The 13,583-nt window shown below is 38.6% G+C and overlaps 1 protein-coding gene across 1 annotated transcript; it reads left to right on the top strand.

Annotated features, from left to right (window-relative positions):
• The first annotated feature begins 6,443 nt into the window (after window positions 1-6,443).
• On the top strand, window positions 6,444-10,980 carry LOC122024403 (WD-40 repeat-containing protein MSI4-like). Its single transcript, XM_042583026.1, has 3 exons — window positions 6,444-6,700; window positions 6,785-6,857; window positions 10,922-10,980. The coding sequence occupies exons 1-3, from the start codon at window positions 6,569-6,571 to the stop codon at window positions 10,948-10,950; spliced, it is 234 nt and encodes a 77-aa protein (XP_042438960.1). The 5' UTR covers window positions 6,444-6,568; the 3' UTR covers window positions 10,951-10,980.
• Window positions 10,981-13,583: the final 2,603 nt, after the last annotated feature.

Raw genomic sequence — 13,583 nt, forward strand, 5'->3', positions numbered from 1 at the left:
TTGAAATGTCATGATAATGCTTAGGCTAGTTTTTATGTCATGTTTATTTAAGTTTCAAACTTTATGCCATGACATCATGACATTGGCACATGTTTTCATTTATGATACCATTTTATGCCATGTCATCATCTCTTGCATTAGTAATCAATTGAATTGATTTAAGGATGAAAAACACATTTTGATATTGAGATCAAATTTGTGTTTAGAAAATGCATGAGACCTTAGTCTAAGATACCTAAACCCATATCTCACATCAAAATTGACATGGATGTGTTTGATACACTTTAGATGTGTGTGAGATATTAGGATCATGAGTTAGGATCAAGGTGCATAGTTCTTGTACCTAGATGAGCCTAATTCAAGAAATGGAGGATCATAGGGAAAACTTGTGTACAAGTCATGTACATATAGTCCTAAGATTATGATCCTAAATTAAAGGGTTTAAAATCATTTCAAAATTGATTTGAAAAACCTTGATGAAGCTTTCCTAGTGATTGCATTCATCATTGAACATTGTGATACAAAGTTGAGTTAAACTTGAACTATTTCAAAGTTTTTGAACTTTGTATCAAGATTAAAAATGGAAGTTATTTTCATAGAAAACTATTTTTCCATGATAGTGTATGATATGAGGAATGTATCCTCAAAGTTTCGTAATTTTTGGAATTTTCTTGAATTTATTAGGAGTTTCTGATTTTCCGGAAGGGGAAATCAGAAGTTCTGATTTCAGTGGCTGGATCGGTCCGGGGACCGATCCAGGGAAGATCTGATCGGTCTGCGGACCGATCCAGTGAGTTCCAGTAGCACGAGTGCGATCTGGTGAAGGGCTGATCGGTCTGGGGACCGATCAGGGCGTGCCGAATTTCTGATTTTTCAGCTGTTGTCTGAAATTTCAGTTATGGAAATGGTGTTTTTGGATTTCTAAAGGTTTGGAACTCTCAAAGACATTGTTGGTGCAATGGTCAAAGGGGGAGTTGACCTTTAGGGGGAGTTGACTTTTAGGGGGAGTTTTTACTCCTTAAGACTTTTAAGGATTAGTGATATGGGATTATCACTAATAGTGATATGAGTTTAGTATCAAGGGGGAAATTAAGAGTTTCAATGAAAGGTATGGGGCTTTCATTAGGAAGAAACTCTTGACCTTGATACCCTTCTTTTTCTTTTTGATGTGTGTCAAAAAGGGGAGAGTGTTCATTGGAGAATTATTGGAGAACCCAAGTTAGGTTATCGGGTTAACCTAAACTAGGGGAAGAATGTCAAGGAATGTTCGAGGAAGAACATTGGAAATCTTTTTGATGTGTGTCAAAAAGGGGGAGAATTATTGGAAAACCCAAGTTAGGTTATCGGGTTAACCTAAGGGGAGAATGTCCAGAGAATGTTCAAGGAAAGAACATTGGACATTGGAAGATGGTTGGAAAACCTAAGTTAGGTTATCTGTTTAACCTAACTTGATTATGGGTTTTGTCAAACATCAAAAAGGGGGAGATTGTTGGTGCAACCTTAGGTCAAGGTTGACCTGGTTGACCCGACTCGAGGTGACTTGACTCGAGTTGTATTTTGATGTTTGACTTGGGAAGATTGTCGGTGCAACCTTAGGTCAAGGTTGACCTAGTTGAGTTGCATGTTGATGTTTGACACTCGTGAGAGAGTTCTATTCTTGATGTGAGACAAGAATAGATGGTTGGGAGATTATTGGTGCAACCCTAGGTCAAGGATTGACCTGGTTGACCTGAAAAGTCCAAGTATGGAGACTTGGCACTGGAGAAGTCCAAGCAGGGAGCTTGGCACGGGAAAAGTCCAAGCAGGGAGCTTGGCAAAGTGGGAAAGTCCTAACTGGGATGTTAGGCAGTGTGGAAAGTCCTGGTGAGTGAAGCCAGGCAGTGGGAAAGTCCTAACTGGGATGTTAGGCAGTTGGAAAGTCCTAACTGGGATGTTAGGCAGTGTGGAAAGTCCTGGTGAGTGAAGCCAGGCAGTGAGAAAGTCCTAACTGGGATGTTAGGCAGTGTGAAAACCCTAGTGAGTGAAGCTAGGTGAAAGTCCTGGTGAGTGAAGCCGGGCAAGGGAAAATCCAGATGGATCAAGGGTAATCGGACATCTGGTGATGGGAAGTCCAAGTAGGTCATAGGAGTGACCGGATACTTGGCACGAAGAGGAAAGTCCAAGTGGGTCAAAGGGATTGACCGGACACTTGGTGGGGAGTCTTAGCAGGTCAAGGGAGTGACCGGATGCTAAGCATGATGTACCAATAGGTCAAGATTGACCGGATATTGGTTTGAAGGTTTGGGACTTGGTTTGGGCAAAATAGCTCTGGATCGGCCCGCATCGATCCAGATACGTTGTGTATCGATCGATCCGTGACCGATCGATGACAAATGTAAGGTGATCATGGTTCTATACCGACGGCCGGAGACCGATCGCTTGAGCTGATCGGCCCCGGACCGATCAGACGCGTGGATCGGCCGGGACCGATCAGATTCCCACGCAGAGTTGGGCAACTCTGGAAGCTTCGATCGGTCCGGGACCGATCAGGAAGGCCTGATCGGTCCCAAGACCGATCAGAGGTTCCTGATCGGTCCATGGACCGATCGTGATGTAATGCTTTTCCGATCGGTCCACGCATCGATCAGGGTTCTAGCTGCGACGCAACGGCCAGTTTCTTCACCGCCTTCTTCGCAGTATAAAGGGTCGAGGCTGCCGCACAATGACTTCTTCTTTCTTCTAGAACTTCGTTCTTGTCAAGCTTCGCTTCAACCGAGCTTTGATTGAGCTAGCCTCAAGCTTCGCGTGAGCTTCCGGCGACCACCGCTGCGTTTGGGTTGTGAAGTTGCTGCTTCACCTCCAGTCGACAAGAAAGCAAGCAATTGGTAGAGTGCTATTGTATTCATATTGTATTGCTTTTCTTACTGTTCTTGTACTCTTTGTTTGCAGTTGCAAACGTTTGTGGCGAGGTTTCTCCACCCACAAGGAGTATATTGTATTAGCCGGTTCTCCGGGGACTCATCCACCGACGGATTGACTGGACTCGTCCACCCTACGGACACGCCGAGGAGTAGGAACCCTAATCTCCGAACCTCGTTACATCCTTGTGTTAAGGTTTGGTTTTCTTCTCTTTCGTTTCTTTGTATTTTCCGCTGCGCTAACACGTTTTGTAGAAAGAAACGACGATTTGGGGTCGGCTATTCACACCCCCCCTCTCTAGCCGAGTACGAACGATCCTAACAAATATCTCATATTGACTCATTTGTTCATGGTCATACTTTCTTGTGTCCTACTAATCAAGGGGTCCACAGATATCGCTTTCGCCATATAGAAGAGATAGATCCCATCTACATTACTCACATCCCTCCGCATAATTCATTGCATACCCAGTGATCAACTTTATTGTCCACCTTGTTACAGATGACGTTTGACGATACCAAAGTACACAACTTCTTATGTAGGGAACTGTAGTGACTTCAGGTCTAAGAACTATTCATACCAATAGTCACATGAGAATGTTTATGACACTCATATAACGATTCATGAAACATTCTCATAGAAGGTCATTCAGTATATATTCTCTAATATATACCCATGTGTCAATCTAATATCTCATATCCATGACTTGTGAAATCAAGTCATCCATTGACCTACATGCTAGTCTCAACGAATTAATATTGTACTTGTATATTAATGCTTGACTAGGAATAGTTAAGAGTAGTGTTACATGTATATCTACAATATCTCACTATCAATTCATCCAATTGATATGCTATAGATAAGAACCTACTACCTAAGGACATTATTATACTTATTCAATTAGCACTGAACTGAAATAAATATAATAACCAACTATGCCTTTTATTAATAATAAAATATGATACAAAATGAGCCATTTATAATCATCTCATAATTGGTAAGAGCGTTAATACTAATAATCTCGCACTAGTACTAGTGTCAATCACTAAGATATCAAATACCCATTAACCTAGTGTGACCATCATGCTTCCTTTATGCCAAAGCCTTAGTCAAAGGATCTGCAATAATAGCATCGGTCAAGACTCTGCATATCCTCACATATCCTTTATCGATGATCTCTCGAATGAGATGGAAATGTCATATTATGTGTTTGGATCTCTTATGAGAGCGAGGTTCCTTAGTCTGTGCAATTGCCCCATTGTTATCACAATAGAGGTCTATTGGGTTCGCTATACTAGCAATAATACCAAGCTCTGTGATGAACTTCCTAATCCAAACAACCTCCTTTTCTACAGCTAAAGCAGCAATATACTCATCCTCTGTTGTAGAATCAGCTTATGTATCTTGCTTTGAACTCTTCCAGCTCACAGCACCACCATTTAAGCAAAACACATACCCTGACTATGATCTATAATCATCCTTGTCAGTTTGAAAGCTAGCATCGGTGTAACCCTTTACAACAAGCTCTTCATCACCTCCAAAAATCAAGAAATAATTTTAAGTTCTTCTCAAGTACTTAAGAATATTCTTGACTGTTGTCCAGCGACTTTCACCTGGATCTGACTAGTATTTGCTCATCATGCTAAAAGCATACGAGATATCTGGGCGAGTACAAACCATAGCGTACATGATAGACCCTATGGAAGATGCATAAGGAATCTGATCCATGCGGTTCCTTTCTTCCTTAATAGAGGGGCATTGAGCCTTTGAAAGACTCACACCATGTGGCATCGCCAGGAATCCATTCTTGGAATTCTCCAAGACAAAATGTTTAAACACCTTGTCAATGTATGTACTCTAGCTTAGGCCAAGCAATCTTTTAGATCTATCTCTATAGATCTTAAGGTCTAAAATATAGGCTTCTTCACCTAAGTCTTTCATTGAAAAATAATTTCCAAGCCAAGTCTTCACTGATTGAAATGTAAGGATAGCATTTCCAATGAGAAGTATGTCATCTACATATAATATGAAAAAGATGACTATGCTCCCACTAACCACTACAACAAAATCGCTCATAGACATCAGTGGAACAACATCGATTTTAGGCTAAAACCGAAGTCTTTGAGTATTTTACACCGGTTTTTCTAAAAATCGGTGTCTATGAGCGCAGATTTTAGCTCATAGACATCGGTTTTTTAGGCGATGTCTATGATTGCCCTTTTTTTGGTTAATAGACACCGATTTTAACATCGGTTTTTAAAATCCGATGTTAATAAACCCCTTCTTAAATAATTTAATTTTTTCACCGGCCAAAATTTACAAGACTTCACAAAATTCCCTCCAAACCTAAACCAATATCGTGCCCCTTCTCTCGACATAAACCTAAACCTAAACCTAAACCTCAGCCTCATCTCCCTCTTCCCCTTCCGCCGTCTCGCCCTCGGAGATCTCGCCGTCGCCGTCCCCTTCGTCTGCAAGTCCTGGTACCGCGCCTCCCTCGACCCTAGCTGCTGGCGCCGCCTCAACTTCTGCTCCCTCGATTTCTCGCCGTCGCCGTCCCCTTTGAACAGTGGGTTCATTTCCTCATCACATCTCCCTGCCCGATTCCGCCGACCCTTCTCTTCTTTCCATTTTTCCCGAGTCGACAGAGCCACTCGTTGCGCCATTTCGCTGCCTAGCTGAGCTTCGCAGGCGGCGCCACAGCTGACGGGGCACAACGCGACGACGAGTGGAGGCGAGACGAAGAAGAAAGAGGCAAGTGTATCTACCTGTGATAACTCAAAATCCATGAGGTATAGTGGGGTGGAAAACCTATAGAAAGTGAGGATTTGGTATGGATTTCGACTGGTTTTCTTCTGGTAAAGGCTTTGATTGTTCTTCCTGGAGATGTTTTGATTTACTTCTTTTGTAGACGCTTTCGATATGTTTTCCTCTTCTGTGGATGTGTTTGATTGGTTTTTCTTTGTATACGATTCGGGTTGGATTCTTCTCGGTGGGATGTGTTCTTGTTGGAGGTTTCGGTTGAAGGTTACTGCTTGGTTTGCGTATGTTACCCAAAATTGTTTGACAGTGATTTCTGATGTGTTCACAGTAGGTTTTCCTAGAGATTTTGGCTGGTGTTCGATGATTTGAGGTTGAGTTGTGTTGTGTTTTCCATGATGAACAAGTTGTAGAGAGTTGCACGTTACCTGTTTGTTAGAATGGGTCACAGAGAGGTCAGAAGTGATTCGAGCTTTCCTTGAAGTTTTGGTTCCTAATTGGAGGGTTTCGGAATGATTTAGAGTCGAATTTGTGTCTTCGTGAGAAGTTGATTTGAAATCTTTGGGTAATTTCCACTCAATGAATTTTCCCCTGCAGCATCGTTTACGGATTTCTTTTGATTTGGTTTCTGGTTTAGCTCACTTAGAATGTGATAGCAGATCAGGAAAATTAATGATGCATTGTCAGGACTGGTGGGTGGAAGACCTTTCTGTGCTAAAAATTGATCTTTATCAACGAGTTATCGCTGCAATGAGGAGAGCTGGTGACTACGTATATTCTTGATGTTTATTTGTTCCCATTCTATAACCTCTGCTGGTTCTTAGGCAGTATTTTGTTACTTTCTCCTATAAACATGATGTCTTGAGTTTGTGAGTCAGTGATTATATGCAGCCTTAGCATTTCTTTATCTATGATCATATTTTTTCTCAGGTTTGTTGATAAGTCTGTGCATATGTTTGATCAACGTAACCTAACTTCTGGTGGTGTTGGTGCACCAGTACACAAACTTGATGGTCACAAGGTTGCTGTTCTCTATGTTCAGGCATGCTATATTACTATATTATTAGCATTGGAATACTTCTGTTAAGTGCTGCTATAACTTACTGTCCTTTTAACTTTATTCCAGTGGTTTCTTGACAAAGCATCAATTTTTAGAAGAGCTGCTGAGGATGGCTTCCTCAATATATGGGATTATGAAGGTATTTGTTTATCTATAATGAAGGTTATGGAAAGTCATTTTCCCATATATTTTTTTGAAGCGAGTCTTTAAAGACAATAGAGGACCACACTCGTCTTCTGTCCATGTGATGATGCCATTCATGCCCAACACTAAAGGCATTTTTTTTTGGTGAAATAAGCATCACTGCAATCTTCCATCGCCTTGAGCAAGATTGAAGAAATCTCTGGTAGGATCTTCTTTGTGTTGTGTTTTCGCAATCGGTAATTAGGGTTTCGAGAGGACGGAGGGCGCGAAAGGTGTGGTTTTGGTTCATCCGGGGCAGTTTTGTGGTTGTTCGAATTGCTCTTTGTGTTGGGATCCGGGCTTTTGAGGTGTTTGATTGTTAATCTTCTTTCTTGGTTTCATATTTTCCTTTTTCCCTGAGATAGATAGTAAGTCTGCGTTATAAACTTTTGTTTTGTATTGTTCGATCTCTCAGCTTTTCTAAGTTTCATCAGTGCTTTAGTCTTTTGTTTTCTTGTCTCATACCCTTCGCAGATTGTCAAGGTTGCAAAGTTTTCTATGGTAAATTAAGCCAAAAGTTGAATTCTTGGATAGGTCCCTAACACTGGATTCATCATGCGTTTTGAGTGTCTGTTTGTGTGTGATATTCCATCTTTTATTTTGTCTGTTTATGAGGAATTTCACAACAGTTCAATGGAGTTCGAATTGATTTGCTTGCTGTCAGTTGGGATACCACTCATCAGTGGTTCTTTAACACTCCTTCCTTTTCTGTATATGCTAGGTATCTCTCAAAAGTAGATGGTACAGAGTCTTCTTCAAGCTGCGTGAATGATTAGAAATGAATGAAGAGGAGAGGTTCCTTCTCTGTCCTTATGAGGAACACAATGAACTGCTTGTGTTCTGGTGAACAAATGCAAGTCAACGAAATGACCCAATCAACTGAGTTCTTGTCCACAAAGGATGTCTCGGTAGACCAATATACTCAACAAAATAGTGAGATTGAACAAAGGGTTGACATTGGAAACATTGAAGAAGCGGAGTCATCTCTTCGTGAAGGTCTCTGCTTGAATTATGAGGTTGGTGTCAGTCTTTTTAGGCACCAGTTTATGGTGGCGATGAGCCCTTCATAAAGTTCTGATGCACATGCATGTCTATATACTTTCAATTCTAGAATTAGGATTGTCTTTATGATATTAAGAAACAATACATGCAATTCTCTGTTACTTTGTGAGCTTATTTTGCCATGCTGCTGTGCATGAGGGTATACATAGTCAAGCTCAAGACATGGACAGTGATGCTTAGATCATTCCTCTATGAGTTCAAGATTACTTTTTTTTAACACCGATCAGAAATAAATCTACATATTTCCCAGAAAATAGAGAGGTTTCATCTTTCTAAGTGATATGAACTTGTTATCTCTGATAGTTTTTGTGATCATAACATAGACCAAGGAAGAAATCTTCAAGAAATGAGTTTTTTTTTATTTAATGGATCAGGCAAATAATTGTTTTGATATCTGAAATTGTTTTCTTCTTGTCCAATTGATTTACATAGATTTTTTCTTCTTTTAATAATTGATAGAAGATTGATTTTTCAAACCTTTGATAATGTGATATTCCATAATGAAACTCATAAAAGAGGAGCACAGAGATTATAGTCTTCATTTCCATGTGTTATTTATGTTTCCTAGTATTGTTATGTTCTTTGGAAATCTCCTTGTAAGAGTTTGCAAAAGTGTTCTGTTTGTCCATCCCTGAAGCCTTGTCCCTTTGAAGCCTAATGTCTAGCAATGGGTTCATCAAGGCCTCATATAATGTCATTGTGCATAAGAGAGATGCAAGTTCTTCTACAGTGTATTTCGATACCTTGCTCAGATACACTAGTTTTGAATAGCATATATAAATTTATGAAGAAATAGTGAAGCAAAATTTGTATAAGCTAAATAGCCTTACCGCGACATCTACATGTGTCAGGATGGGGAACTAATGAGAAGACACTGATCAACATTTTAGCGCATAGAAATGCCACCCAAAGAAAGCAGATTCAGTTGGCTTACGAGGAATTGTACAACGAGAGTCTCACCAAAAAGCTCGAATCAGAACTGAAAGGAAACTTTGAGGTGGTTATTTTTCTCAACCTTTATTGTCCAATGAATGTTTTTATCTGTAGGGGCAACATCATTTGCAGAAGCTAATATTAATTATTTGAAAAATTTATAAATGTGAAGAGATCGACATGAACTTAGATATGACTTGAACCAATACTATGAATGTAAGTACATAATTAATGGTAGATTGATAGGACTTGTGGCTTGTTATGCGTGATATGCTTATGTACACTATCACATTGTAGCGGTGTATCTGATTATGTTTGATTCTTCAGAAAGCTGTATACCGCTGGAAACATCCACACTTCCAATCAAAACTTGACACTCTTAATTTGATAGCATGTAAACGTTTACAAAAAGCATTAGATGTTTTGTTTCACAAGAGTGAAAACTAGTTGCTTCTACTTAATATGTACATGGTTTATGCATATGGCTTAGGTGAAAAGGAGAAAAGAACCCACACAAATTGGGACGAATTTAGCTCTGACATAGCATGTACAGTAGCTTAGGGATGACCTTAAGCAATTCACACAACATAAAACACATGAATTAAACAACCCATATTAATTGACCTACATCCCATTAAAGAAAATTTATATGTTGACTTAAGCAATCCTTATGCAACCATTAATGAGTGTAGCATTCTCTCATTTCATAAGCTTATATGGTTGCTTTATTTGCCTAAAATAAGTTACAAACCGGATGCTATGCTTTTGTTACAAACCATATACTAGTTGGAGACTAAATGATTGCCTAAGAAGAAAGGAATTAGAGATTAGGAGCTGCAGTGAGTAGAGTGGCTGGATAAGCTATCTTAAATGGTAACCTTAGGATTAAAGTATTGATTACATTTTTAACCTGCTCAACTTCCTCTAAATATCTAACACATTGATACTCGAATTTAACCAAACCTATTAAGATAAATGGGTAATCAAACTTAAAGGGTACCCATTACCATATTTAGCTATACCAATAAATTTCAAGTTCAACTAGAAGTAAGAGTGAGTGTCAATATGCCTGTGGGTACCTCAAGAATAGGGAACTCTTTGTTTTTATGATTTAACCCCTCTTCATTATTTTACTCACCTCTTTTGTTTTTACCTATATTCATGTTTTTCATTAATCAGATAGAGACCCCTAACTACATTATTTAGGCTACAAGCTCGACCTCTACCACATGGCTATAGGGAGGAAATGATCATGTTGATCCCTAATCTTATCCCTAGCCGATCATTAAACATTAAATGTGTGGGAATTTACTAGAATCTACTCCTACATGAAGCAAATGAATAAAAACTACAAGTAAAGTTTACCTACCCTGTTATGACTTCAGAAGAATATGCTGAATTTTCCATGTATGCTGGCCTTTAATATAGAGGGCTACAAGAGGATTATATCTTAGGTCAAGACACTCCAAATCCATCATAAACCAAAGGGAAAATAGTTTCTACTTACTAGAGGATTGAATGGACCCAAAAGGAAGCTCTAACTTGCTGTTTTGGGTGTTGAACTAAGGAGGCAGCTGCCTTCTTGCCGCATTCCTTGCTGCTGTGGTTGGTAGCAGAAATCACAGAAAATAGGGGGCTTAGTGCAGGATATTCAGGATACCAAGATGACATCAGAGGTAGTACAATAAATAGTATATCTCTTCATCAGAGGTAGCTTTGTTCTTCTATGCTTCACTAGATTTGTTGTGTAGTCATATTTCTTTGTTCAACCATTATCATGCCTAGTAAGTTGTTGTATGATGTTGTCGGTTCTTATCATTCTGTACACTTGAATTAGAAGGAGCAAATTATCTATGTTATATTCTAAGCAGCATATACTAAGTGTCATATATGAAAGTTTTAGATTCTATGTTATATTCGTTATCTTGCACAGCAGCCTTTAAAAACTCAGTATTCTATTTTATTTGATACATGTACACATTTGTTTATTTATTTGACATATGGTGGATTTATGTGTTTTTACAGTTTACAAATCTCAAGTACTCCAGAGTTGAAATTGATGAAGTGCGGTTCGAGTGGGCTGAATGCATGCTAGATTACATTTGAAGTGCGGTTCTACCTTGATGTGTTAAAAGAATGTTCTACCTTGATTTTGATTTTTATTAGCTAGCTTTTGATGTAAAAAGAATGTTTGGGTATTTTATGGATATTGTTGTAAGAAGATTATTTATATAATTTGTGAATATTTGTGTATTTTATTGATATTATTGAATGAAGAATATTTGTACAATTTGTGAATATTTGTGTATTTTGTTTTGTTATTGTCGATTTTAAAATCAAATCTGTGCTGTTAGAAAAAATACATATTACATCGGTTTTCCACCAATGTAAAATCGGTGTTATAAAGTAATATTACATCGGTCATTTACTGCTGCCAAAACTGGTGTTATTAACATACAATATTACATCGGTTTTACACCGTGTATGAAACGGTGTCGTTAAGTGATACTACACCGGTTTTAACCCGATGTCTAAAATGGCAGACTTTTAACATCGGCTTCATAGACATCGGTCGAAAATCAAATAGACACCGGTGGAAAACCGATGTCTATGAGCGATTTTGTTGTAGTGAACCTTCTTGTAGACACAAGGTTTATCTTCATTCTTAATGAAACCAAACATTTTGATCACATCATCGAATCGAAGATTCCAGCTTCTAGAAGCTTGTTTTAATCCATAAATGGATCTTTGCAGCTTACAAACCTTTCCAGCATTTTTTGGATCTATAAAACCCTCAGGTTGTGTCATGTACACATCCTCAAGTAGATTTCTATTAAGAAATGCGATTTTGACATCCATCTGCCATATCTCATAATTATAGTAAGCTGTAATAGTAAGTAAAATTTGAATAGACTTGAGCATCGCAACTGGTGAAAAATTTTCATCATAGTCTGTACCATGAATTTAATTGAAACTTTTATCTACCAATCTACCTTTATAGGTATGCATATGACCATCCATGTCAGTCTTTACTTTGAAGACCCACTTACACCCAATGAGTTTGATCCCTTCAGGTGGATCAACCAAAGTCCATACTTGGTTAGTGTACATGGATTCTATTTTGGATCTTATGGCTTCTAGCCATTTCTCAGAATCTGGCCCCTGTACAACTTCCTGATAAGATGTAGCCTCATCAAGAACAACAAGAACTACATCACCATGGTCGGAAAAGAGAAACAAATATCTCTCAGGTTGATGACAGGTTCTATCATATCTGCGTAGAGCGTGTGCTACTTAAACAGGTTGTTGCTTCACAACTTCTTGTGGTGTAACAAAATCCTGATCCACAACATCTTGTGGTACCTGTTCAATTTCCATCAAGGTGTTAGTGTTAGTTTGTGCATCTTGAATTTCTTCAAGATAGACTTTTCTCCCACTAGTTTTTCTAGAAACAAATTTACTTTCTAAAAGGACACCAGTTCTGGCAACAAACACCTTGCCTTGTGTGAGATTATAAAAGTAGTATCCCTTTATTTCCTTGGGATATCCTATAAAATAGCACTTGTCTGATTTGGGTCCTAGTTTATCTAAGACTTGTCGTCAAACGTAAGACTCACAACCCCAAATCTTCATGAAAGACAACTTGAGACTCTTCCCAGTCCATATCATATATGATGTCTTTATGACAGCCTAAGATGGAATACGGTTAAGTGTGAAAGCGGTCGTCTCTAGAGCATGCCCCTAGAAGGAAGTAGAAATATCTGTATAACTCATCATCGATCGTACCATATCTAATAAAGCATGATTTCTCCTTTCTGATACATCATTCCATTATGGTGTTCCAGGTGGAGTGAGTTGAGATATGATCACACACTCAACAAGATGGTCATGAAACTCTTGGCTAAGTTATTCCCCACCTCGATCTGATCGAAACATCTTAATACTGTTTTGTACTTCATTCTTGAATTTTTTGAACTTTTCAAAGGATTCTGACTTGTGTCTCATCAGATACACATAGTCGTATCTACATAAATCATCATTGAAAGTAATGAAGTAATGATAGCCTCCTCTAGCTACTATTTTGAAAGGGCCACATACATCAGTATGTATGAGTCCTAACAGATCATTAGCCCTTTCATTGTGCCCACTAAATGGAGTCTTTGTCATCTTGCCTTGAAGATAAGATTCACATACCTCATATGATTCAAAATCAAATGAGTCCAAAAGTCCATCCTTATGGAGTTGGGATATGCAACTCTCATTTATGTGACCCAAGCAACAATGCTACAGATATGTTTGGTTCAAATCTTTATACTTTAACCGTTGGTATTGATGTTATAGATTGGGTTTTCAAAGTCTAGAACATAGAGGTCATTCATAATAGGTGCACTACAATAGAACATATCATTTAAATAAATGGAACAATATTTACCCTTTATTACAAATGAAAAACCTTTCTTGTCCAAACAAGAAACAGAGATAATGTTCTTTGTTAAAGTGGGCACATAACAACACGCTTCTAGTTCTAAAATAAGCCTAGTGGGCAAAGATAAGGAATATGTTCCTACAGCGACAGCAACAACTCTTGCACTATTGCCTATTCGTAGGTCCACTTCACCCTTTGTCAATGCTCTACTATTTCTCAACCCTTACACATTAGTATAAATGTGAGATACACATCCGGTAT

This window comes from Zingiber officinale, chromosome 9B (genome assembly GCF_018446385.1).
Source record: "Zingiber officinale cultivar Zhangliang chromosome 9B, Zo_v1.1, whole genome shotgun sequence".
NCBI lineage: Eukaryota > Viridiplantae > Streptophyta > Magnoliopsida > Zingiberales > Zingiberaceae > Zingiber > Zingiber officinale.

Coding starts and splice junctions, on each gene's coding strand:
- LOC122024403 (XM_042583026.1), top strand. CDS start 6,569: ATGATCATATTTTTTCTCAGGTTTGTTGATAAGTCTGTGCATATGTTT. Junction 6,701..6,784: donor TTGCTGTTCTCTATGTTCAG/GCATGCTATATT, acceptor ACTTTATTCCAG/TGGTTTCTTGACAAAGCATC. Junction 6,858..10,921: donor CAATATATGGGATTATGAAG/GTATTTGTTTAT, acceptor GTGTTTTTACAG/TTTACAAATCTCAAGTACTC.